The 27,896-nt window shown below is 43.7% G+C and overlaps 1 protein-coding gene across 11 annotated transcripts in view; it reads left to right on the top strand.

Moving 5' to 3' along the window:
* The window catches only part of PDZD2 (PDZ domain containing 2), a 373,385-nt gene that overhangs the window by 282,754 nt on the left and 62,735 nt on the right, over positions 1-27,896 (top strand). For 10 of the 11 annotated variants that reach the window (XM_079144472.1, XM_079144467.1, XM_079144471.1 and 7 more), the window contains 3 exons: positions 3,783-3,925; positions 6,751-6,883; positions 11,670-11,825. In XM_079144472.1, coding sequence (XP_079000598.1) covers positions 3,783-3,925; positions 6,751-6,883; positions 11,670-11,825 — 432 coding nt within the window. The remainder of the gene's footprint in view (positions 1-3,782; positions 3,926-6,750; positions 6,884-11,669; positions 11,826-27,896) is intronic. The other variant, XM_079144474.1, reaches the window with a different exon arrangement.

The following is a 27,896-nucleotide window of genomic DNA, read 5'->3' as shown; positions in this document are numbered from 1 at the left end:
TTAATGGTGAATAGTGCATTACAGGAGGTGAAGAATAAAACAGGAGACCAGATCAGAGGCTGTCCTGGTCACCCAAGCTGAAAATGCTGATGGCTTTGATAAGGGTGCTTATGGGAAGGATGAGCAGAAGCAGATCTATTTGGGGAGTGGAACCTACAGATCTCTCACGAGGCTATGATGTTGGAAATGAAATAGAAGGAATGAAAGATTGCACATGAGCATTTGGCTTGCATAGCCTCTGGAGCCTGAGTAGATGACAGTTATGTTCCCATTGAGATGAGAAAGCCAGGAGTAGGAGGGGAAGAGTTTTGTTTTGACTGTACTGAGGTGTGAATTAAATACCCATGCGAAATTGTAAGAAGGCAGTTGGAAATATATTTAATGTTGTTATATTTAAGTTAGCCTGTTTGTTTTGGGCCAGTACCAGCCTGAGCCTAATAAACTTCAGACGCTAATTTTATTTTTAACTGAACATTGCTTTTGCTATAGGCAACTAAATTTGATACTGACACTTGTACAATTAAAACTGATAACATTTGCCTCTCAATACTTGTGTCTGCCTTTATATTCCTTTGAACCCCTTCATTAGATGATCAAGAAATCTCAAGGCAAGGAAACTTGGCACTGATTTCTTTGAACATTCCCCTTAAAATTTCTACTTTCATTTATAGGGAGAAAATCATGTTATTGGATGAAAGTGAAGGAGATCTGGTCTTTTACTGGAATAGTTAAAGAGATATATTACAGACGGTCATTTCTACCCTCTAGAGCCACTTATATTGGATATATGTTTCGTCTTATATATTTTTAACTAGCTGTATGCGTGTTGGGTGAGGGGAGGTTATGAAATGGTTAAGTGAGTGCTCTTGATGAAAATTGTCTTTAATTCCTCTGCCAGAATAAACATTTAGGTCATTTATCTACCTATGTGAACATAGTTTTGCAAGTTTCTTATCACAGGTCCTACTCCTAGAAGCATTTTAAAATTAAAAGGAGCATAATAGTACTGTCACACCCGCTGTGAACCACATAGGTTCTGTTTAACAAAAGAGGAGAGTGAAAGGGGGAAGAATTATGGCATAAACTAGTAATGGTGGTAGAGAGGTGGTTACTAATTTGGACTCAAACCAAATAAGTGAGTTTCTTCTTTATGGACTCCAATTATAGACCCTGTTGCTTGTTGGAAAGGGGTCCACAGCTTTTCTATGCTGGGGGAAGGGGAGAAGCACTCTCATCTGCAGAACACAGGAGCCATGGTGTCTCTTCCATGGAAAGAAACAGGTCAAGCCACTGTCCTCCTCTGTGTCTCAGCTGTGCCATGAGGCCCAGGGAGGGAGCCACAGGCTGTCTGGGATGCTGGCTTGGGAGACCCAGCGAGCCAGGTCAACTAATCAGCCATCCTGAATTAGTTGTTTTTGGTGGTATCCGCTAGGCCAGGGAGTCTCCTATATTAGAAGTGTTGAAAGCTGCCATCTTGGTGGTCACATCGATTCCCAAGGATGGCTTTTTGGAAGTGGTGGAGTTATGAGAGATTTTAAAGGCCAGGGGATGGTGTTTCTGAATGGGGAAGAGAAAGGTGTTCCAGAGGTCAGGGGCAGCAAACCAAAAACCGTGGAGTCCAGAGTGAGACTACTGGATGAAATAGGGATCGATGACAAGTTCATGAACTACTGTGGTAAGCCAGTGACTTCTGAAGTTACGTTTGGCCAGACAGGCTTCGTTTGTCTGTGGTCAGAGGATGCAGGAGACAGTTGGCACCACTGCCTGTTGCTGGAGTAAGGGAGTCCCACTGAGCAGTGCTGTGCTAGAAGAAGTGTAGGATCCAACAGGTCACTGTCTGGTAATAATTTCCCCAGACATTCCTACTGATGCACATCAGTGACTGCTCAACATCTGGTTTTTTTACTATTGCATGAAGTTTCATTTTTGTTTCTGACAGTGTATATTTCAGATTTTCCAAATGCTTCACATTCTTTCTCCTTTGCAAGCAGCTTGAATGGGCAGGTTGCCTATTTCTAGGGGGTGATGGTTCCATTGGACCTTCATGATGGATGAAGAAAACAGATAGCCTTTGTTTTATATGTTAAGGAATATATTGTGACCCATGCCCACATATCTAGGACTAAAAAGAACTACAGGGGTAAGACTAGAGTAAAACCCCAAAATAAATCACTTTTGAAGATTTTACTTTCATTTTTCTAAATAGCTAAGTATCTGAAAGAATTCAACAAGATTGCAGTGAGCACGATTGCATCTTTAGAATGAAATAGGGATCAGAGGGGAGGATGAGCCAAAGCAGAGAAGCTACCAGTAACCTGATGACTTAAAGACATTTATTAGTTTTTTTTACTATTTTTAAATGACAGATTGTTACAGGGGTTGAAGCAGTTTTTTTGTTTTGTTTTGTTTTATTGTTGTTTTGTTTTTTTGGTGCTGGGGATCAAACCCAGGGCCTTGTGCTTACAAGGCAAGCACTCTACCAACTGAGCTATCTCCCCAGCCCCTTGAAACAGTTTTAATGTATTTAAGGAGCATGCAGGCCAATGTCACCAATCCTATCAACCAACAGTTGATATCAACATTAATTTTCTTTTTCACTTTCTCCTACCAAAGATCTCATTTCCATGTTTTAAGGGAGTTTGAGGTTTAATTCAATATGTTTTCAACATACATGTGTGTGTGTGTGTGTATACATATGCATATGTTCACACAAGTACAGATTGAGCATCACTAATCTGAAAATCTGAAATCCAAAATGCTCCAAAATCCAAAAATTATGGAGCACCAACATCATGCCACAGTTGGAAAATTCCACACCTGACTTCACATGATAGGTCACAGTCAAAACACAGGTACACTAAAAATATTGTATAAAATTGCCTCGTGTCATGTATAGGGTGCATATGAATCATAAATTAATGTTTGTGTTTAGATTTAGGTCCCCTCTCCAAGATATCTCATTATTTATATGCTACTCTTCCTAAACCCCACAAAAATCTGAAATCTGAAACATTTATGGTCCCAAGCATTTCTTATAAGGGATACTAACCAATAGTAGATGATTACCTGTCAGTATTCATTGTGTACCTACTAGGTGTTGTGCTGCTACCTGTTTCTATAAATATCCTAATATTTAACCCTAATAACCAACCTAGAAGTACCGATCATCATTCCCATGTTAGGGGCAAGGAAACTCATAAGTTACAGATGGCAGAACATCTAGCTCAACTAGATGGCAAACTAGTTGAAGTCTCCTGGGGCCAAGACATGCTCTTTCTTCCTTTATTAATTAGTAGCTATGAGAAATAAGATGATTCAGACTAAAGCCACCATGTACCTACAGAGTAGCATGTGGGTCTCAGGCAGAAACAGTTTCATTTAACAGGACCCTGATCAGGAAACTCAGTAATCACACTTGCTGGACTGTCCAATATCAAAGCCACTAGCCACAGGTGGCTATTTAAATTTAATTAGAATTCAGTGAAATTAAAATTCAGGTCCTCTGTTACTACCAGCTGCCTTCAAACACTCCGTCACCACCTGTGGCCAGTAGCTCCCTAATAGATGGCACAAGCAGAACATTTCCAGTGTCACAGAAAGTTCTGTTGGACAGCACTGCCAGCCAAAAACTGATCCAGTCCACCAGAACTTTCCTTCTGAGTTGAGCTGTGAGGGCTCTTGATGAGTGATGGATGTTCAGTGTGACATGACAGCTCTGTTCTCCAGTGTGGGTGGCACGTGTCTGTTAGAGTCCTTCATGCATGTTCACTTTTTCTTCTAAGGAGGAAGTTGGTCGGATATGGAAGATGGAGCTGCTCAAAGAATCAGATGGGCTGGGAATTCAGGTTAGTGGAGGCCGAGGATCAAAGCGCTCACCTCACGCTATCGTTGTCACCCAAGTGAAGGAAGGAGGTGCCGCTCACAGGTGATTAGATAACTCTCCCCTGTCTTTCTGTCTCCTGTCCTCCCCTCCCCTTTCCTGGGCGCTTGTCCTCTTCCGGTGGGTCTGGGTCCTAAAGATCCCAGGGGTGCACGGGAGGAAATCAGGCAAGAGCAGTGCTAATTGAACCCCTCTCTGAACACAGGAAGTGGCTAATTGGGGAGGATAGTGCAGGATTTTCCAAACCATGGAGGGAGATTGGGTTTCTTTCTAAACCAGTTGTAGTTTCAGGCAGCTGTTATTGATCCTAACTCTTGGAGGCTGGTACTGTGGAGTATGTGGTTACTTATCAGGAATATGCTGGGAGCAGAACACCACGTCCCTGACGTCTTAACTCCCTAAGACTATGACTGATGACTCAGGAAAGCGATTCATTTCCAGTGTGACCACAGTTCATGTACTAGGGCCTCCCTTGTCAAGTCGATTGGGATTTCACACACATTTAATGAACATGTGTCAGTTGTGCAGATGTGGAAGGGGAAAAAATGTGAATTCCTCTCCATGTGACCTAAAAACAGTTCATGATCAAAAGTTTATTTTTTAATCGGAACAGTCATCTGACATAGGAAGAAGCATTAGCTAGATCATGTGCAAAAACAGGAGGACATTTGAGTATGAGAGAGGGAACCCTACCAGAATATCAGGCATATTCTTTGCCCTGCTAATTGCTTCCATTCACGTCAGGTGCCTACTGTTTGCAAGGCATGGCAGGGCGGGTGCATGTGCTACAGGCCCACACGTGCACAGAGAGTCACTGATGAGGGAGGAGAGTGTCTTTTATCTAGTCTGGAATAGTTCAGTCCAGGCACCCTGATTCTAAGGGGGGATATGACTGGCCAAAGCAGGATCAACCTGCCCAGGAATGAGAGGGGAATCAAGTATACCTCATGAGACGTAGTTGAAGGAGCTAAAGATATTTAGTCAGAATGCAAAATTAAGAAGCAAACCAGGAAACAGACTAGCAAAATGTTTCCTGCTTCTCAATCCTCTTAGAGAGGAGGATGCTAATAGCTAAAGTAGAGAAAGATTATCTGCAACTGTCAGTTATCTGGGTGACAGGAATTATTAAAAGATTAAAACCTGAGATGTTTTTAACTCAAATGAGCGTTACCAAACTTCTTGAATGACACATGCCTTAATCAACTCCCACCAGGTAGCCATTTTCTCATGAATCCTAAGCTTAGGTTCTAGTCTATCTTTGGCAAGTTGGCAGTTAGGAAATTTCTGTGCCCAGAGATAAGCTGTGCATGGAACCGTTTTTGTCTATTTCCATCAGAGCCGTTTCTAATGGATCTCATTCTCAGCCTGGAGTAGCGTCTAGCTCTGTCTCAGGGGTGTGTGACTCCCAAGTATTAACATTCTGGTTAATAACAGGAGATGAGAGAAATGAAATTAGAGCAGAATAGGAAAGGAACTGGGGCTGAGGCTGGTCTTGTGGGTGTTATAGATAAGCAAGCCCAGGCCAGAGCCCTCGGGTTCCTTTATGCCAGACTCCCTCGCTTCAGGATCACCTTCCAAGGGGTCTACCCACACGTCTCCTTGAGATGCTAGGAGCTTTCACCCTGTGATTTTTCTATTCCCTTCTCTTGCCTTTCCAAGAGACCAGTGGGGCCCTTAGCATTTCTCTGCTTCAGGGATTTTTGAAGAACAGAAAACAAGACTGTCAGATGCTCTGGTGCCTCCTGTCTTCTGTTAAAGCCTAAATTCATAGAAAAGATTATGGCGTGTGCCCTGGAGGAAGGAGACAGAGAGAAGTGGTTGAAGACAGGAGATAAGGATGAAAGGAGAGAAGCTGGTTGAAAGAAAGCAAGGGAGAGAGAGTCTAGACGAGTGAGAGAGAGTTGGCTGGATCTGGGAGAAGAGCCCATGGCAGCGCCTAGGTAGTTGTGAGATGCCTCTGAGGGCACTTTAGACCCTAGGTGAGGATCTGTTTACCTTATCAGAATTGAATCTCTGGCTCCTTTTGGATTATGGCAGACCAGACTATTAGAGGCTTAGTTGGAACGCACTGAAGGCGCCTGCCCAGTATTCTGGCACAGCTTGCCGCTGAGACCTCTAAGCTCCCAAGGGAGACTATCCCAGTGACTGCAGAAACTCCTGCCAGCCCTCCGGGAAGAAAGCTCTGAATCAACCATAGTTTAATTTAAAGGAAATAAAGAAACAGAAAATGTTTGCACACCCATGGTTATAGGCCAGGTCTGATACCTACAACAATAGCAAATTAAAATTTATTATTTTGATTTACTCTTCTCTTTATGAAGCTTGGTTGTAAGGACCCAAGGATTAAAAAAAAAAAAAAAAAAAAAAAAAAAGGTGTAGAGGAGGAGGGTGGAGACCATATAGCGTGGTGGTCACAAGTTCCCCAGAGGAAATCTGGTGAGGGTCCTGTCACCTGGGAAGGCAGAGGGCTGCCTTGAGCTTAGGACTTAGGATACCCTAGGTGGCTCTGGACTGACTCGGCCCTGTGCCGATGACTCAGTCACAGAGACAAGGTGACAGGATTAGAAAGAGGATGGCCTGACTCTCCTAAAACCCCGAGGTCTGGGTTTCTCTGGCCCCACCCCCACCTAGCTGGGCCCTTCATTGACGCTGATGCCAGTCGCGGGTTTAGCCTGAAATCCTGGAGATGCTCCTTCCTCCAGTGGGCTTCTGGACTTGTCCCATCCCAGTCTGCCTTTGGTTGTCACTGCTTCCTCTTCAGTCTGACTTTACCTCTCCCTTCTCACGCCCTCCCCTCACTCCTGGAGAATGACCCTCCTCAGGCCCAGGACATCTTGATGAGGGATTTTTTTCCATCTCCATTTCCTCAGGGATGGCAGACTGTCTTTGGGAGATGAGCTGCTGGTAATCAATGGTCACTTACTGGTCGGGCTCTCCCATGAGGAAGCTGTGGCCATTCTTCGTTCAGCCACTGGAATGGTGCAGCTGGTGGTGGCCAGCAAGGTAGGTAGCTTTTGTTTGGACTTTGGAAACATTTTGAACAGTGGTGGTGGACTGGGCTTCGAGCCCTCCCCGTGCCGCACCCAGGGTTGTGTGCACACACTTTCACGTTGACCTTGGGCCAGGATCCACAGGGCAAGCCTGCATGGGGGCCCTTAGCTGAAGGACATTCCATTAGTTTTGCTCTTCTTTAAGAGTCTTTAAAGATATGTGTCACAGGATGAAATAATAAAAATAGAACTAAGGAAAAAGGAAGAAGGGTAGGGTGGAAGGAAGGACGGTGTGGAGGGAGTGGCAGTTGTCACAGGTGAAACTAAAAAGGGGGTACGGAAGCCTGGACAGCAAGAAAGAGGGAGGCGGGCATTGTATGTTCAAGTCCAGAAGGAAAAAAGACACAGGGTGAGAGCGGGGGGGAAGCCTTGGGGGTCTTTCGCCCAGCCCCCCCCCCCCCTTCCTTCCTCCCAGTTTTACCGATGAGACAGTGAGGTGGAGCTTCCATTGGCTGCTCCCATTTTGCAGGGGCCATGATGCCATCAGCATCTGGCCATGAGCAGGCCCCCGGCATCTGCATGGCTCCCCCCTGGTCACCAGCCTCAAAGTGCTGGAGAAAGACTGCAGACTCCACAGTTCTGATGAGAAAGGGAGGCACTGACCTCTCTCCTTCCTGTCGCCTGATTGTGCTGGTGGTGACTAGGAAGGAGTCCGCGTGAGTGGGCAGTTAGTGAATGGCGCCTCGGGACTTCTTCCCCTTCTGGCAGGGAGACTGGGTCTGAGGCCATGTGCATCCTGGCCTCTCCTCACACTGTTGCTGTAAGGGTAATTCTTTTCCCCTCTTCCCTGTTTTTTTTCTGAACCTTGCATCTGAGGTTTATATATATATATATATATTCCCATTTAAATTCCAAGATGGACTTCTGACTAGAGGAATACAGTTGGTGCCTCTTATCCATAAGTTTTGCACCTACAGGTTCAACCAACCTCAGCTGGAAAAGATTTTTAAAAATTGCTCCTATACTGAACATATACAGACTTTCCCCTTGTCATTATTCCTAAACAATGTTGTCTCTAGCTATGTACATAGCCGTCTAGTCACAGGAAGGACTAATAACCTAGAGATGATTTAAAGTATACAGGAGGATGTGCGGGTTACATGCAAATGCTATACACTATTTTATAAAGAGACTTGAGCATCCTTGGATTTTGGTAAGGGGGGGTGTCCCAGAGCCAATCCCCCACAGGTACTGAAAGACAGCTGTATCAATAGATGAGAAGAACACTTGGAGCTATCTGAAAAAAATCTGCTTTTATTCCTTTACATCTTTTACCCCAGACCCTTGACTGGACTCTCAGGCTTCCATATGCAGAGACTTGGTGAAGGCTCAGTAGGAAATGTAGAGATCTGAGCCCCTGGAGGCAGGAGCTGAGTCCATTCTAGGGTCCTTTCCTCCCCTTCCAGAGGTTCCACGGGGTCCTCCAGGGACTCCTAAGTCCCTGGAGCTCCACACACATCCTCACCCACAGTACCTGCCTCAGGGCTGTCTGCACCCCTCACTAGGGACAAGGAAGGAGAGCATTCCTAAGGGTGTCCCCTGCTGAGTGCCAGGGAGGGGGAAACAATTTCCTCATTTTGCCAGACCCACCAGAGCTCAAAAGCATCTTTGGGTCTTTTGCAGCTCCCCTCCCCCACCCCCAGCTGTAGCTCAAGAACCCGGGCTCCTGCCTGGGCTCTCTGTACCATGTGCTGCCAAGCCTTCATCTCTATGCTGCCTTATTTTTGCTGCTAGTTAGGAAAATAATGAAAGGAGGACATCTTTTCTACATCAAGTTGTTATCCACAAAAACAAAAAATATATAAGATAAAAACAACATAAGGGCCACTCATGCACAGAGCTAATAATGAAGGGTGATCCACTGGGCTTTGAAAACTAGTTCCCAGATGATTACTGGTCTCTGATCTCACTCACCATCTTAAGGAAGAAAGGACGCTACCAGGGGCTTCTTATCTATTACCAATTATCTCTTTGGATTCTTAAAATATAAATCCCATGATGCAGGTATTGGTGCTTTTTATTCAAAGGATGGAATTAAAACTCCAGTGGTTCATTAACTTGCATGTGGTCATACAGCAGTAGACAGCAAAAGCAGGATTTATGCTGAGTCCTCCAGACTTCAAAGTTCATGCTGCTTCTCATACACCAAGCTGCCCTTTAAACAAATAAAAATATAAAGAATCCCAGAGCCAATGATATTAGGAAAAAAATAATAATAATGTGTTCCTGCCAGAGGCATCAACTTGTAGGACTGAGCAGCATACAGAAGACAAGCATGGGTTTCCATTCATCTGTCAGTCCAGGGGCCCCTGTTTGTAATTAGGCAGTGAACTGCGGAGCAGTCATTGCTTCTGGTTTCTAATCTCGGCCTCCACCAGTCAAGGTGTTCATCCATTAGGAGAAAAAGAAGTGTCATTCTTTAGGCTTCTCTTGGCACCTGTTACACTTTTGTATCCACCAAGGGAAGGTAATCCACAGACTTTGTTTTGGTCTTTATATTTGAATGAGGGAAGCTTCTAACTTTCTGGATAAAGAATAATAAAATATAAAAAGTCTTGCTGGACATAGTGGCCTGTAATCTCAGCTACACCTGTAATCTCAGATACTCAGGAGGCAAGTTTGGAACCAGCCCAGGCAACTTAGAATCTGCCTCAAAAAGTAAAAGGGCAAAAAAGCTCAGTGGCAGAGCTCCCTTGGGTTCAGTCCCTAGTATCAAACACACACACACACACACACACACACACACACACACACACACACACAGTAGATTCTTGTTATTCTAGATAATAATCGCCTTGTCACAAAATCTTAAGGCATTGTTTGGGAAATACAGCAGTTATAGCAGAAAGGATGTCACATGTTTCTGCACAAATGGGTTGTTTGCTTATAGTAGGAGCTTAGAAAGTTTTTGTTGAAGGAACTCAGAATATCCAAGTTAGTTTTGCTATTTCTGGAAGCATCACATAGCAATACAGAACTCTCATTCACTCTTTTTTGTTGTTGTTGTATTCCTGATTTTCATTACCACATAATAGGTTTTTATTATTTCTAATATAGAAAACCCAGAAAAAATACAAAGAAGAAAAAGATGAAATTTTGATAATGTCACCAATAATACAATCCACTAACTGGTATGTTCTTCCAGTGGGGTACATTTTTTAAAAAAATTTTTAATTGGTTCTAATTAGTTCTACGTGACAGTAGACTGCATTTAGACACATTGTACACAAATGGAGCACAACTTCTCCTTCCTCTGGCTGAACATGTGCAGAGTCACACCAGTAGTGTAATCAATCATACATGTACATAGGGCCATAATGTCCATCTCATTCCACTGTCCTTTGTCCTTCCCATCCCCACACCCCCTCACACATTTCTTTCAAATGGAATCAAACTCAAGGAGACAGGTCACACTGGGGGCAGTCCACCTAGAATTAAATGCTGGCACAACCCTTGAAAAGCCGTGCATCCTGGGCACCTTTAAAGGTCATGGAGACTAAAGGAGATGGAGAGGGCCCTGAGCAGTGGAGGAGCGTTTGGCTTTTTGGTGTTCACATGATATTACGTCTAGTTCCTTATGACATGCCTCGTTAATATCATGCTCATTGCATGTCATTTTAATCTCATTCACAGAGTAGGGTGCTTTCCACCTGGGAGGTACTTTCTACAGTACCGGTTTTCATGACTGCAGAGTTCTATCCTGTGGCTATTGTGCAATCTACTCGCCAGTTGGCACCTTTTTTAATTCTTCTATTAACAGCCCAGCAAAATTGACATCACAGAAGACAAATTAACTCACTTTTTGTTTAGTAACTTTTTCATTTCCTTTGTTAAGGACTAACAACATAGTATTCACAATCGCTAATCTAAAACGAAGATTCCTCAGGTTCCTTACAGGTGGAAGCAACATCAAATGGGTAACAAATGTCACCGTCATTAGGTGTCCATGCACTAATAGTTTGTAAAGTCCGCTGTTTAAGTGGGTATTTTCCCCACATTTCCTCTATTCTGTCAACCTCAAGGCATATGATGATGAAAACTTTCACTGGTTTTCTTCCCTGAAGAAATGGCTGCCGTGGTAAGGAGGGGAGAGAGCACAGTTCTCTCATTGGCCTCTGATGGACTCTAGCTACGCCCCTCCCTCCCTGGACCCCCATTTTGTGGCATTTCCCAGGAGGGCGCTGGGCTCCCACATGTCCTCATTTGCAGTTGGGGTCTCTCTGAGCACCTGCATCCCACAGCCTATCTGGCCTTCCCTGCCCATAGGAGCAGAGGGCTGGGCTGATAAAGCCCCTGGAGTCTAATCTTAATGGAGTCTGATTTCATGAATTGTTGTTGACCTTTAAAGGTTGTTCAAGGGCTGCTTTCATTGAAAAGACATCATCATGTCTCCAGGTTGGCATTTTGATTCAATAAACAATCTAATCTCTTTCTAATGAGCGTATGCTACTGAGGTGGCCCTGGGGCAGGAGGAGGGTGCCATGGATATCTGAGTTCTGAGCTAGGCCTGGGGGCCTGGCCCTGGGAAGAAGCGGAGTAAGTTGGGAGGAATGCTCATACTAGCAGGGCAAACAGCCAACTGAAGTTAGCCATGCGCGCAGGAGACAACAGAAATGATCAAGCCCGTTAGAGAAGAAGGCTCCAGGATGATCCCGAAGGAGGAAGCGCAGGCTTTGCTGTGGTCGGCAGAACTGGTTGGCCAGGGGATAATTCCTGGACCTTTCCTTGCATCCCCACAGGAAAGCTCCGCAGAGGACCTCCTCAGGTTAACCTCTAAGAGTTTGCCTGATTTGACCAGCTCCATAGAGGATGTGTCCTCATGGACCGACAATGAAGACCAGGAGCCAGATGGGGAAGAGGAGGAAGGGACCAGCTCATCCACCATCCAAAGAGCAGTAAGTGTGACTCTGGTTTCTCCCAGGCTGCTCTGTTGGAATGGTGTTTCCCTGAAGACTTGGGTGCCAGGATCAGAGGAGGAAGGCTTCAGAGACGGGGATAGACACCAGGGTGGGAAAGGACCACAGCGCATTCTTTTTAATATTTTTCTCAGAATCTTCCAGAAATGTTTCATTTCAGAAAAAAAAAAAAAAAAAAATTGAAACTCCAAACAAGTAAGAATGCAACTGGCTATTGAGTCCAGTACATACGTCAATGTCTAGGATGCTTTATAATATAAACAAGGATTTGGTTGCTGCTACTTCTTGTTAGTGTTTGAAAACAAATGTTGGTGAATCTAAACTTAGACTGCAAGATTTGTGGTTAAGACTAGAATGTTAACACAAAATCACTCAGATTTGTGTAGAAGACATCTTACAATTTAACTAAGCCAGGATACCCTCACGGCTTGTGGCTCTTCCTCACTCAGCCTGTGTCATTTTATGCCCTCAACGTTCTGCACACCTCACCTGGTGCACATTCAGAGTGGCTTCTGGTGCACAGGTTGCAATGTGGCTCCATGGTCTCCTCTTTGTATCTCAGATCTGAAAGATGCATCATTTTTTATATAAACTCTTGTTAGTCCTTTCCTCCCATCCAGCTAGCCATGGGGAAGGCGCCCTCTTCTGCTATTTGGAACCTGTTACTCCTTTCCACCAGCTTTGAACCTAGGTAGTGTGGGTAGGTGTTGGAAAATCATCTCTGTTGATCATTAGGCCATCAAAGGAAAAAAAAAAAAAAACACATTTCATCACATTTGCCATAACATGCCATGTTACTTTTTTTTTTTTTTTTTTTGCCATGTTACTTTAAGAAGAAAAAGTTTTTCCCCTTTTATTTTTGGTCCCTGGAGATGGAGGGCCACTGAGTATGGTTGTACAGGTTGTGGCTGCACAAGGTATCACATCTCAGGAATCACAATTACATCATAAACACCACAAGTTTTTGTAAATTGCATTCTATAGGACCTTGATCGATTCCAAAGAGTTTTCCAGCTGTTTTCCCTCAAAGGAAAGAGCTTTCTCAGAAGACCAACCTGTAACAGCAGGCAAACCTGAACTTAACAAGTGGGGTTGAGGTAGACAGTGCTGATTCCTATCTCTTTGTATTATGACCATTCTGTGGCTTTCCTTTGACTTTTGGTAAGAGTGGAGACTCAACTAATTTTCATGACCTACCCTGCCCTCTGTGATTGACCCCTGCCTGCTTCCCAGACCTCCCCTTGGACCAAACTGACCCTTAGTTCTACCACCATACTGCCCATTCCATAGCCTGTCATGGTGACTACATACTTTCCTGCCACAGGACCTTTGCAAATGCTGTTCTGTCTCTGTGGAATCCTTTTTGCATAATTGATTCATATCATCTGTTGGGTCCTATAATGTTACTTCCTCAGAGAAACTTCCCAAATACTCTGTCCATTTCCAACCCCTCAGCTCTTGCACTATGGCTATGCATGCACGCTCTGGCACAACTGCAGCATCCACCTCTTCCAGCCAGACGTCCTTCTCTGCTTCAGCCCCTCACTAGCCCAGGGAGCCCCTGCTCTCTCCTCCCTGTGCTCCCAGTCTGGACAGTTTACCCCTGCTGAGCAGCGGTGCCTGGGGACATGTCAGCCAGATTTCAATGGAAAGCTCAGTGAGCTCAGGGTTCTCAAGAGGGGACCTTGGCTGCACATCTGACACCTCTGATAAAGCCCTCGAACCTTGGTGCCACACAAAGGCTCTTTGTGGGAAGATCACAGTCCCATCGATTTTTTAAATTTCATAAGTCATATTCTCTTGCAAAAGGACTCCAAGGCATTATTTGATTGGGAATTTTTTTATACCAAATACTGTTCTAATAAATAACCCATTGAATATGGTAAATGTATTACATGTTATATATTATAACTGAAACTATAATCGACACATAATTTTCATACATTTCTTTTGGGAAAACTACACTAATGAACCTGTAAAATAATGCGATTAATTGGCAAACTATTTTTTTTAATATGTTATTGGTGGTCTTGGGAACTGGCCACTGCTAAGAGTGTAAGTATCATCTCTCTGGAGAAAATCTTTGACCAAGAAATTCTGCTACAGGAGAATTACATCATGCACTGACATATACAGGCAAAGATACAGATATATGGGTGTCTATATGGAGATAAAAAATGTTCACAAGTGTATTATGATTTAAATTATTACATATAATTTAAATGAATTTCTCTGATTAAAAAGTAATGTTTCACTATAAGAATAATTTTGACCGCCCAAAAAAATCATGAAAGACAATATAAAATCCTATGCAAAGATAGCTGTCTATTAACATGTTGCTATGAATTTCTAACTGAATTATTTACCCAAAGCCTATCTACTTTTTCTTTTTTTTTTTTTTTGCCATGCTGGTGATTAAACCCAGGGCCTTGTGCATGAATGGCAAGCACTCTACCAACTGAGCTATTTCCCCAGCCCCCACCTATCTACTTTTAATTAACCTTATAAAAACATGCTTACAAAATGTGCCACGGTTTCAGTGGTACAACCTTGAGCCTGTCCCTGTGTTAAAGGGTCTTCTGAAACATGATTTATAATGGCTAACATTCCCCAGCTGGAAAATGCCAAAATTTGTGTCACCAGTTTACATCACTCATGTGTGTATTCAATTTTTTTCAAAATGATAAAAAAATTCTGTATATTATATCTCTGTTCATATATGTCAGTGCATATTTTTTTGTTTTTTTCCTTAACTACCTTGTAGCAGAATTATGTGATCCAACGTTTTCTCCAGAGAGGTTATACTAACTTACATTCATAGCAGTGGCCAGGTTCCATGATCATCAATAATATTATCTTTAAAAAAAAGTAGCTTATCAATTAATCACATTATTTTACGTGTTATCATTACAGCTTTTCCGAAGGAATCTCCGTGCACACCATCATACACACTTTACCTGGGAAACTGTGGGCTGTCTTTAAGAAGAAGCGAGTGAGGCATGGCAGTGTTCACAAATGTTTTCCCACCAGGGTCCAGGGTGTTGGGGCCCTGTCACCTCCAGGTGTCACACGCTATCCTAAACCATGATAGTCAGCAGAGAAACGAGAAGCAATCCTACTTCAACAGTGTCCCTTCTTTGCGCCCTTCCCCTCACCCCTCATGAAGCATTCACAGAGGAGGGGTCCCAGCCTGTCCCTGGACGAGAGCCCCAGGCATGTCTAGGCACTCTCGTGAGCTCAGCTTCAGGCCAGGAGGCAGGAACTGTGGGCAGCCAGCCTCCCAGCCTCCCTGGGTCTGCCCTGCTGAGCCTTGTACAAGAGGCTAAACTGTTGGAACAATTCTTTTAGTTACTGTTCTCAATTCAAGACTCTTGTTTTGTAATTTTTTTAAAACAAAAAAAACCACTGAAATGAAAGACATCTGGTACCACTGTAATCAACTGAGTCACAAAGGCTTTGACTCCGAGATGTTGATGGCTAAGACTGCTGCCCAGGTCCCCTTGGAGGCTGACTGCGTTTGCACCCGGACGTTGTGGCGTGCTCCTCGTACTTAGGTTGAGCAAATGTGATATGAAGGCTAAGGGTCTGTCGTGGGTGCACTTGTGATTTACTTTCCATTGCTGCAATAAGCGGCCATGAGATGTTCCATTCAAGAAAGCTCCAGCCGTGCTCAGCATAACACTATATGTTGACTATCAAGTTTGAAGAGTAAAAGTTCAAGCAAAAGAGACAAGGAGGATGGTGGGAAAGACAGTCATTTGCATAATTGCTGTCCTGAATGGGACTGGCTTCAGTGACGGGGCTCACTCTCCATCACCTGTCCCCAGTGTCACCACCAGCACATCCATTAAAGTCTGCCAGTATTGGTCTCAGAAGCCCCTACGTCTATGGCCCTCCTCCACTCCACCTGATATCCTTCTTCCCATCTCTCATCTCCATCGCATCTTCTACTCAGCAGTCGTGTTTTAAGTGAGAATCTAGCTGTGTCACTTAAGCAATTAATGTAACTGAGTGGCTCTCAATCACCCTGAAGTTAAAACCTCAACTCCTTAATGTGCAATGCCATCAGCCCTCAGCATCCATGAGCTCTGCATCAGCAGATTCTACCAACCATGGATCAAAAATAATTTGAGGGGGAAAATGACACCTGTACAGAAACATGCTGCCTTTTCTTCTTGTCATTATTTCCTAAATAATATCACAACTATTTACATAGCATTCACATGGTATTAGGCATTATAAGTCATTATAATCTAGAGGTAATGTAAAGTGTACAGGAGAATATAGGTAGGTTTGATGCAAGCACTAAGGCATTTATATAAGGGACTTGAGCACCCGTGGATTTTGGTATCCAATGGGGATCCTGTTACCAATCCCCAGCCTATGGCAAAGAATGACTGCGCTGCACTGTCTCCCACGTTGCTCCCAGCAGCTCCATGAATGCACACACGTACGCACACCGCTAGCACTATGAGCTCTGTTTTTCCCCGGTACTCTAGAATTCCTCACTACTCCATGCCTTCACACCTGCTGTTCTACCTGGAAGACCATTCACTTCCTCACCTAGCAACATCCTTGGCAACCCAGCCCAACTGTCACTCCACCCCTAAAGCATCCCTTTCCCTGAGCCCCCGAGTTATTCCGTCTGTGCTCTGCACCCACATAGCACTCTGTATCTATCATAGTGTTTATCATCTTGTTTTTATCATTTGTCTTTTTACTGCTCTGTCTTTCCTAATTGGACATAAAATTTTCAAGGGCAAGGATGAGGAAGGCTTAAGCACCTCTATATCCCTAGAACACAGCATAGTACCTGAAGTATAACAAGGGGTGAGCGTCGGGACAGATTCTTCTGTGATCCTCCACCACTTCCTTCCCTCAGAGCTTACCCAATTCTCAAGTGACCTTGAGGCACAAGCCTGGGTCACTAGCCTCTGACTCCTTACAGCTCTTGCCCCCAGCAAGTGCCTCTCCAGGTCCCTCTCCATCTACTCTTCAGAAGGTTTAGTCTGCCTCCTCCACCAGTCAAGACGCCAGCCCCCCAGGACACTGCAGCAGTTCTAGGGCTGGCCTTGCCACCACCTGCAGAGTGAGAAATAGTGATTTTCTTCTGGTTCTGTGGCTGGTTAAGAAAGACACTTGTAAGCTAGTGCTTACAAGTGGTGCTCACCTGTAATCCCAGCAGCTCAGGAGGCTGAAGCAGGAGGATCACAAGTTCAAAGCCCGACTCAGCAACAGTGAGTCGCTAAGCAACTCAGTGAGACCCTGTCTCTAAATAAAATACAAAAATAGGGCTGGGGATGTGGCTCAATGGTCAAGTGACCCTGAGTTCAATCCCCAGGAAGGAAAGAAGGAGAGAGAGACAGAGAGAGAGAGAGAGAGAGAGAGAGAAAGACATTTGTTGGGAGGTGGTAAGCCAGTATTTCCCTGCCATATGCCAAGATTCCCCAGGGATGGGAGAGTAGATGTTGAAAGCAAGCCGGATATTTTTGCTTTGAGGTATTGTTCACCTGCCCTCTCAGGTTATCTGGCTCTGCCTTTCTCTCAAAGACCAGAAGCAGCACCAAGTTATCTGTGAAGCCTCCCTCTGCTTGGAGCACCTACAATGATCTGTCCCTCTCCCAATGTGCCAGTCCCTGCTGCCCTGGCCCTTAGCTTCTGCTGTTCTCTATTTCGCTGACTGCTTATCACTTCCAGGAAGGAAAAATACTCAGAATTTAAAAAGTTTGAAGTCAGGTATACCTATTTGGGCCATCTGTACCCCACTGAAGTACCTTGTAGTCAATACATACTCAGTACTTATTTCTTAATCATAAAGCTATCTGTTGTACAGCAATGGTTCTCAAGCGTGGTCCCTGGACCAGGGGTATGAGCATCTCTTGGGAACTTGTTAGAAATGCAGATCCTAGGTTCTATCCCAGCCCCACTGAATCAGAAAATTCTAGGAGCAGCATTCAGCAATTTTTTTTTTTTTTTTTTTTTTTTTTTTTTGCGGTGCTGGGGATTAAACCCAGGGCCTTGTGCTTCACAGGCAAGCACTCTACCAACTGAGCTATATCCCTAGTCCCAGCAATTTGTTTTTAATCGGTCATGCAGGTGATTTGGACCCAGGCTAAGGTTTGAAAGAACCTCTGCTGTAGGTCCTCCAATAAAATGAGTGGCATGTGAGGTGCTATTACTGACCATTCAGAAAAAAAAAAAAAAAAGTGTGTGTTCTGTCCCAAGTGTGAACAATCATAGTTAATCTGAAAAAAAAAAAAAAAAAATAGACCTTTTTCAGGTGTGTGTGGAGGAGGTGGGAAGATCCATGCCCTACCCCTCCAAAAGTGACTTTTTTTTTAATAAAGAAGAGGAGTTTCATCATGACAGGGTTGGAAATGGTGATGTCTCTTTAGTGAATCAGAACTTCTCTCCCTTTTTATATTTTTAACAAAAAACAAAACCCTCAAAAATGGAAATAATGGTTGTCTCTGCCAAATGTATGGTTGTCACTGCTCAGCTAGGAAGAGTTTGTTTAGCACATCAATCAAGAGACCTGTATCCGGCTTCCTTTGGCATCAAGAGAATCAGTTCTAGCATTTCTGGAATCGCAGTTGGGGAAATCTGGGAAAACTTTTGGGAGATTAGGAATTGGGAAAGACCAGAGGACCTCATCTCTTGGAAGGAGTGAAGAGCAAAACTGGACCTTGCAACTCTGTAAGTCTGACGTGGCTGTGTGATGCTTGCTTTGTGGTCACGGAGGCGAGAACCTGGAAGAGGGTATCCTTGAGGTAGATACTCATTTTTGGAAAGAAATCAGAGGGCCTTTTGTATTTGTTTAGGTAGAATAGTTGATAAAGTGCCCATTCTGTGTGTTTCCAGAAATGTCTAGATGTGGAAGACTATTATCACAGCATCTCAAAGTGTCATTTCTGGTTGATTCAAGTTGCTCTGGATGGGAAACTCTCTCCTTTGGGGTCTGAGCTAGATTTTTCTGTGAATCGAACTTAAGTGTCTAATACAAAGAACAAAGAGCACCAAGTTCATGAAGCTGTGATTAGTATTAAAACAGGAAGCTGTGCCTTCCTACTGGAAATAAGACCTTCACAGACTAAAACTATTAATACAGAGAAACACTGGCACAGGGCTCCGGAGCTTTTACAAGGGGAGCTGGTGTTCTTTTCCTACAGCTTCAAGGAAGCTGCGAAGACTTGGCTGCCGCTACAGGCAGCACAATGGTCCTCAGAATCCCTCTGAACCCAGGGCAGTTGCAGTCTCTGCTTAGAGACTCATGCAAGTGTGCAGGTGGCCCTCATCTGTCTGCTGTGCAGAAGGAGGGCATGGTGTACGTAGGCTGGCTTCAGATCCCAGGGCGCTGTCTGGAAGGCCCATTCTGCAGGTCCATGTGGGGCAGGGGCCAGGAGTTTGTTTTCAGAGACTTCCCACATGACTCTCATGCTCACCCAGATTGTAAAAGTGAAAATGGCAGGGCTCCTAAGAGTCTCCTGTTAAGGGCTGGATGACACTCTGGACCTCTCTGTGCACTGAGAGGAAGGAAGGTTGTAGGCCCCATTCTGCCTCCCTCCTTCCTTCAGTTTGATAACAGGGGGCACAAGGCCAAGGGGGTTGTAGTGCTCATGGGACACTTGGCAAGCACAGGTCCCCAAGCTCCAGATCCTCAGGCATTGACTTGGTTACATGTCATCCTCTCCGTACCTTCCCCAACACCAGCTCACGGTTTGTAGACTGTGCTAGGGATGCAAAAACTGTCTCGGCACCTGAGTTCTGCATTTTTTCCTCTTCCCTACCCAGATCTATGAACTACCCTTTCTCCACAGTTCTATACTCCACCAACTAGGTCTCAGTTCCCTTTGATGCTCCTTAAGCAACACTTTAACTGGCATGAGACAGACAGAAGTCATAGCACGAAACTCAATGCAGTACACAAAATTGCCAGTGCAAGATAAGAAAGAAAAGACTGCAATTGTTGCTGGTCTAAGAAAATGAGAGTTAAATTTGGGGGTGTTTTTTATTTGGTTTGTTTTCATACTTAAGGAGATGGAGTGATTATTTAAATGGGTGGGTGGGTGGGGGGAGATAAGAATAATTACTGGGTCAGAATGCATTGCCCCCAAAACTGCTGACATGTGAATTAGGTCTGTCCTGGTGGCATGTTTCCAAGGACTTGTTCCAGCTTGCTACCTGGCTCTGTGCTGCGTTTCCACCCACGTAGTCTGCAGTTCTCAAGGAAGTAAACAACTCATGTTACTGACAGAGAAACGCAAATATGGTGTTCCACATGCAGTCTCCCCTCACAGGGGCCTCAGAGGAGAGTGGGCATCCCCAGGGGAAGCCAGGTGGTCCCTGCCGGAATGGGAGAGAAATATTAGAACTTATCTAGATCTTATCATTGTAGGTTGCTTTGTGTCTTTTAGGGCATGAGGACGTGAGCACAGTACCGTAGGCTTACGATTTATCGATCTATGTTGGGAGCAATCCATGGCTTCCCAAACTAAAAGGGCTGACAACATAGCATGGAGCCATAGGAAACACAGATAAAGAAAACCTCTCAGCACGCAGCCAACTTTATTTGGACTTGAAATTTTCCTTCAAATTTCAATGAAAATATGGCCCTCTAGAGTATATCAGAAGGTTCTCTGCCCTCAAGTTAATTTCTTTTATTAAAAAAAAATTATAGAACTCATAGAGTGACTTTATCACTTTGGGTAAATTGCTTTACTGTCTTTGGGTCTTCCAGCACAGTATCTCCAAGCTGTCTTTCAACCCTGACCCTTGTTACATACTTTCCTTTTTTTTAATACCATCCCCTGTTTTCTTAATTTAGGTCTGCCTGTCTTTGGGGGGTTTAAATCTGTGGTCCACACATTGAAACATAAAGTAAAATATATTAAGATTTAAGGGAAGGTGACAACTCAGAAATAAAAAACATCTTCAGCCATAGACAAAGTGGTAAGCAATAAATACAGAGGGGGACAGGATAATGTGCCTCATTTGTTCACTGTGTATCTCAGGGCAACTTTGTTTATGAGCTTTGAAGTTGTTAAGGGATGATAAATTATTGGTGCTTTCTGAGACCACCAGTGGAGGTAATTCAGGTACACACTCAGAATCTTACGCCAAGAGGAACAGGAGGTCCCTCTTCGTTTCCATTCCAGTTACTGTGCTGGTCTTTAGGCAAATAACAAAATTACCTTTGACAGTGTGTTGATGCACTAGATAAATGGGCCTTGAGTGCTAGGGAAAAAACCCATCTCACTTAAAGGCTTCATGGACCTTGGAAGAGTTGAAGTCTTTTGATATTTTTCTTTCTAGTCACATCTTATGCAACATGGTAGCACAGAGCCTGGGAAATCAAAACAAAGCAAAATACAAGAGGTCAGAAGTTCCCCTGTGGAATCCAGAGCAGAAATTTCTCAGAGAAACAGAGCTGTGTAAGACCAATAGAATTCTCCCATCCCCGCCCCCTGGAGTTCATGTTTGCCTGCCTGGCTTTTTGTTTGCTGTTTGTTGGCTTGTTTTTGCTTGCCTAGCTTTGTACGCAAGTACTGATTTAGTTCCCTAGATGACATTTGCATAAAAAGAAGTCATGGTCCTTGCTGTTTTTACTCCTTCACTTAAAAACCCTCCCTTGTATGCCTTGACTATCAAGATTTGAAAGCCCCACCTTCCTCAGAGACTTTTCGAATTACTCCAGCCTTCAGTCACTTCTACCATCTCTGATTGACAACTTTGTCTGTTTCTTACATGTTAGCGCTTAAAATCAGAAAGTCAGCTCCTGATTTTATAAATGGACAGATGGCACAAATGTATTTATTTAATAAATATTTGTGGAAATATCTTTTAAGCTAGGAGTAACAAATAGGTGGTCCACACGTCATACACCCACTCCTCCTCTTTAGCTCCCAGGGTAGACATCTTTAAGTCTTCCTAAAGTTCTTCCCACCACTTACCATGTACAACCACAGAAGTTTATAGCAGGTGCCCACCACCCAGCCATAGTATGATTCAGTGCTGTTTTCCAGCCAGCTCAACATCTCCATCCACGTGCCAAGAGAGCCCTGTGCTGGGTACTCTCCTCCTCTCTTACAATGTCTCTTATTCCAAAATGAATTATTTCCGACTTTCCATTTTCCCTCTTCTGTATAATAAATCCTTTGGAGCTCTATGCTGTATTGACTTGGAGGAGATAAAATAGATAAAATATTTGACTAGTCCCTAGGATTTCTGCAGGAACCCTCCCAGAAACGAGTGATATCCTAAAGCAGAAACATGACCTGCACAGTGGTCCACAAAAAGGAAGTTTTAAGGCCCATTCAAAGAACAACAAAGTCTACTGAGGGCAAATGTTCAGCCTGTGCTCTTAGTTCCAGACCAAGGAATTACAACTTCTTTTATGAGGACTGTGACTCATTGATGGCTTTTCAGTTGTGACAGGCTCGGGGTTTCTGTAGTGAGGTTACTTGGGCAGTGGGGTAGAGGAAGAGTCGGAGAGATGACAGGCAGGTTGGAGACAGAGAGGTGGACATCGAGGCCGCTGCCATAGCCCACTGAGAAGTAGCCAGAGCCAGGGCTGAAGGACAGGGACTGTGAAGCTGGGGAGGAAGGGAACCGTGGGGGTGGGTGGTCAGTGGGAGGAAGGGAGTAGAGTCCTCCCAGCGTTGGGGTGCTGGCTTCTGGTTTCAATTTGGTATTGTTTGAGGGGGCTTTTTTGGTTTGGTTTTGGTTTGGGGGGAGGGGTGTTTGTTGTTGGTTTTGTTTTTATTTTTGCTTTTTCCCCTGAAGGCAGGGTCATTCCTGGAGATGTTTTGACCTGGTTTCTGTCTAATTTTGAGCCCTCCTGCCTCCTGTCCTTTCTTCCTTGCTTGCTGGCTCACTCTACACAAGTGTCCTGGGGCCTAGTGCCCTCCAACTACCGTACACTCGCTCACCAAGGTCCCCACAGCATCCTCCGTCCTCTACGAGGTTCCAGGTCCCCGAGCAGCCTCTCCTCCCTTCTTCTGCCAGCCGTTTGCTCTCCTTTCACCACCACCAAGAAACAAATGCTTTCCATTCCTTCCAAACAATGTTAGAAAAGCAACCTGACTTAAATGATATTCGGTAATCCTACGACACTAGCAGAGTGTGAATATTAAAGAGAATTCTTGTTATGTCAAGTGAGTCTCTCCTTTTTTTGGATGTCATTTTAAGATCAAAGAAAAAATCAGGCAACCTGGATGAGTCCAAAGAGGAATACTGTAGTAGACCAGCAAGCCTTCCAGCTTCTTACCCACTTGCCAATTCCTTCCCTTCAACTTACTAAGTTATATTTTCTAAAAATACTAGAGTTTCTTTGCCTTGACTTAGAGCTGGAATCTGCACCATTCCTATGGATGAGGAGTCAGCACCTGTGAAGGCCAAATGGTAAACACTTCATGCTCTGCCAGCCCGAGTCTGTTGCTCAATTCTGCCTTGGCATTTTCCAGAGCAGCCATGACAACAAGTAAACTAGTGGGCATGACTGAGCTCCAGTAAAACTTAAAAAAACAAGCAGTGGCCCCTTTTGGTCCCCAGGCAGAAGTTTGCAGAGCCCTGGCTGATCTTTGGTGTATCCAGGTCAGCTCTCTCCTTGCTGCTTCCCACGGGGCTTCATTCAGTACATTGCTATTTCTCATCAGAGTCTTAAGGAAACATGTATCCAGCATCACACACTCAGTACTGCCCCTGAAATTGAAGAATTCAGAATACAGCCTGTGTGCATCTAGAAAAGGCTGTACAAAGCTTAAGCTTTAAGGTACTACCTGGAAACTAACCACCACGATGCCTTCGTCTTTCTCTAAACACTGCCTATGATACGCTCAGTTAGGATGATCTTTTTCTGTTATCATAAGCCAAATAAGTATGAAAATTGCTCTAAAAAGGGTTTGTATATGTTTGTGTGGAATGCTGTTACTACAGAACTGGATTTGATCAGCTGCTGTCTTGGGGCACCTCTGACAACTCATCCCTTATTTTCTTTCCTGCTGATCCTCTTACTTATCTCTTTTATAGGCCATTTATTTGCATTTTAAAATTTCTCTCTGGGGCCAGGGATGGAACCCAGGGCCTTGAGCATGCTAGGCAGGTGCTCTACCACTGAGTTACATCCCCAGTCCATGCCTTTTTTTTTTTTTTTTTTTTTTTAAACAGTCCTTCTACCACTACATCTTATGTCTAAAGATCTACACACACACACACACACACCTGATCATTCTGGAGTTAAGGGTAAAGCATGTCAAAGTCTGCACTAGAAGATCTGTCAGTGAACCTGGCAGCCAGCTCCTGCTGAGAAATGACCTATGTGACTTCCCTTCAGTGAACCCACAAGCCCAATGAATGCGTACCCACCGTACCCTTACCCATTAGGTTACAGGGACGTGGCAAGAGTGAGAGAGCCCTGCTTCATAGAGAATGTCGTCCTAGCCTTACTTCATTTTGAAATCTACACCAAGGAGGAGTGTATGCAGATTCCCCTCTGACATCTACATTCAAAGAACTGAGAGTCCCTGAAGGACACTGTCCTCTCTTTAGGAAAGTGACACAAACCCACCATGAGAGGGTCAAACAGGGCAAAATGACTGATGCCTTAAAGGTGATTTCTTTACCTTGAATTCTTTTTTTCTATACTGGAGATTGAACCCAGGGGCACTCTACCAATGAGCTACATCCCAGCCCCTTTTTATTTTTCACTTGGAGACAAAATTTGACTAAGTTGCACAGGCCAGCCTCAAATTTGCAATCCTCCTGCCTCAGCCTACCCAGTCGTGGGATAAGAGGTGCATGCACTGTGCTTGGCTGTCTTTGCCTCAACTTTCTAAGCAACCAAGAGATCTGTTTAATTTGTATGCATAAAAATCGCCCTAATAATCACCAGCAGAGTCCATTCAGCCCATTCAACTTTAGGGGGACAATGAAAGGAAAGAGACTGGGAATAGGCTCAGATGAAACAAGGGCAGTATTATCTGCAGACAGCAGACGTCAGCTGCGGCTCTTCCCCCAGCTGCATCTGATGGGGAAGAGGGCACGTTCTGCACTCTGCATGTACCAGGGCATGCTGGGGGCTGCTGAGTTTTACTTTCCAGTTTTACTCTTCTCCTCTTTAGTCCTGAGTTACTGTCTTTGCGGGAGAGCAGTGGGTCTGGCGTAGCAGTAGTTTCACGTTTTAATTTCTGCAGTCAGCTTGCAGGCTTCTTGCCACTTCATGCTGATTTATTGTTGTTCTGATTCCCTCTTTCTGAATGGTTATTCATTTCCAGCCCCAGCCTCTCAGATGGCCATCTGGTTCTCCTTTGGTCACTCGAACATCTGCCCCAGAGATTTGGAAAATGAGCTTCCTTTGGCAGCCTAAAAATAATCTTAGTGTGGCTGAAGCCTGAAAGGGAAATCACCGGGCTCCACAGTCCTGTGGGCTCTGATGGGGGAAAAGCCATTCTAGCTTCCTGGGATTCAGAACTGAGATGTCTTCTATCACATCTGCAATTTTTTTTTTTTTTTTCCAAATGCTAGAAACTGTAAAAATGTGGTATGAACTGGGCACCACCAGAAGTTTTCCCCTGGGACCAGATATGCTTGCATGGTGGGAATGGGTGGGGAAAAAAGCCACTTTGCCTGGTTTGTTTGTAAGACCTCAAGATCTCACTGAGAAAGAGAAGATGCTCAGAAGGTAAACATTAGTCACAGTGTGTCCAAGGAGATCTCATAAATGCTTTGAACTGTTATGGGACATTTCTAAGAACTAGTCTTTTAGCTTGAACCCAAGGGGCCTGTCTCATAAGAAACGATTTGCTTCCACTCCCAGAAGACTAAATTTTGCCAGAAGCTAAAACTCAGACCCTCTGGTTTTTCTCATACAAAAGTGCAGTTTTTCAGAAGTTCTGGGATGAAATAAAATGCTAACATAATGATAATCAAGTAAATGCCAACAAATTTATATCTTCTTGCAAGTCATAATCCAAACATGTTAAAATCTAAAGTAATTAACACCCAAACTTAAATTTCCTTGACCTTTTGAGGTTAAGAAAAAAGAAAAAAAAAAGCATTTAATAGCCTCCTTTGATCTCTCCTGTATCTTATTTTTCTTCATCTAAGCTAATGAGATTGCTGGAAATACATTGTATTTTTCAACCTTTGCAGCCTAAGCTGTTTTCCACTGGAACAAATATGGTTTCTTCAGCTCCAATAACATTAAATTCATTCAACAGCAAGTATCTCATGTGCTTTATTTTTCAGTGACTTGTAGATGAACAAAGAGTAAATGAACGCACAATGATGTCAAAACATTGACCCCTCACCCATGACATTTAGAAAAATGAGCCAAATCAACCCCAAGACAGTTGTCCCAGGCAAAATTTTGTTCCTGGGACTTTAATTTTTCCAAAGACAATATCAAGAACTATAAAAGTCTGAGATTTTACACTATAGCTTTAAAGTGTCTTCTTGGCAGAAGATATGAGATTCTTGGGTCCAAGACAAATGACTTTATTACTCATGGTACAGCAACTGGATTTTGGCTTTCTCTATCTAGTTTAGGATTAAATCCCAATTTAAAGTTTCATGCTTACATCACACCCCACTCCAAATTCTGTAGTAGTAATGAGAAAACTCAAGTATAGACACACACAGGGGTCTTGCAGCACAGGTAAAAAATCCTGAGCATAAGCAACTTCAATCCTTTATGATGGGCTAGAAGCAAGTCTAACTAGCCTTTAATTACTTCAGAGAGAGAGAGAGATTATCTTTCTTATACAAGAGAGCAAATAAACCTACCCCTTCCTCCTAGTACTCTATTTCTAGCTTTCAAGGCAGTTCACTCTAGGAACATCCTTGAAAAGATAGATATCCGGGTAAAAACAGCCTGTGCCTCCATTCACAAGCCATATAGAAATGCACAAGACCTAGAGTTATCTCTCAATTGACTATAGCAGAGAAATTCAGTAGCATCAAGCAAAGAAAGATTGATGATGAAAATATTCTTGACTTCTCTTAAAGATGTCCATTAGTCTTTGATAATTGTCAGGTGTTCATAACCATGAACTTAAATTCAATTGGCAAGGAATTTTCTTCCCAGTTGGGGTTGAGGGAGATCAAACTGGTCCTACTTAAAATGACTTTAGTGCATTCAAAAGCTTCTTGGTTTGCATTTTACACTCTGACATAAAAATATTGGGTTTCCTGGTGTACTGTATTGAGCCTCAGAGTAAGAATTTTCCATTCCGGACCACATTTTCCATTTATACTGTCTCTTGGCCCAAAATTGCTAAGACTGAAGAAGCTACATCTCTCTTCCCTTTGCTCAGCTGGGAAAACACCATCTGCAGATTCATGAACCAGACCTACTGTTGATGATTCTACAGCCTCTGCCCTAATAAACTACTACAGGATAATACCTCTGCCACCAACTCCTTCAGATTCATCTTTCCTCAGGTTTTAAATGTTCGAAGGGTTGAGTAGTATTGCTTTCTGTCACATTTTTTGGTCAGTAATTGGATGCCTCTAGGGTTTTATACCCTTCCCCTTTGGGGAGGATTCCCTTGAATTCCTTTTTTCACCTTCTGCTTAAATTGGTTCCTTTTCTTCTTTCACAGCCCTGTTTGCTGGATTTGGATGACTTTAAAATTTTTCCTTCTGTTCCTTTGCTTTCTAACTCAGAATCTTTTTTCCTAAAATACTAATCTAGATTCTGTCATATGGGGTCCATCATTATGAAAAGATGGAGTCAATGAGTCCTCAGTCTCCATTATTCAAATGCATGTTGACCATCACTGCCAGCTCAGTTAGCCAGTTCCACTCAGAAACTACATCAAGCACTGCCTTGGGCTTCCCGCTGACTCCCTCCCTATTTCTCGTGTTTACTTCCTCAGGATTTCTAATTTTATACATTTCTCAAGTCACTCGCATCAGGGCAACAACAACTCTGTCCTTCGGAATTTTCCTCAGGAATTCTTTTTACTCTTTCTGGTCTTTCTCACCGCTTACCTTTAAACCTGTCCACTTTCTGATCTCTCTTGGTATAGCTGCCCCAAATCTTCTTACTAA

The sequence above is a fragment of the Sciurus vulgaris genome (assembly GCF_902686455.1).
Source record: "Sciurus vulgaris genome assembly, chromosome: 6".
In the NCBI taxonomy this organism is placed as follows: domain Eukaryota; kingdom Metazoa; phylum Chordata; class Mammalia; order Rodentia; family Sciuridae; genus Sciurus; species Sciurus vulgaris.
This window is presented reverse-complemented; position numbering and strand designations above follow the sequence as displayed.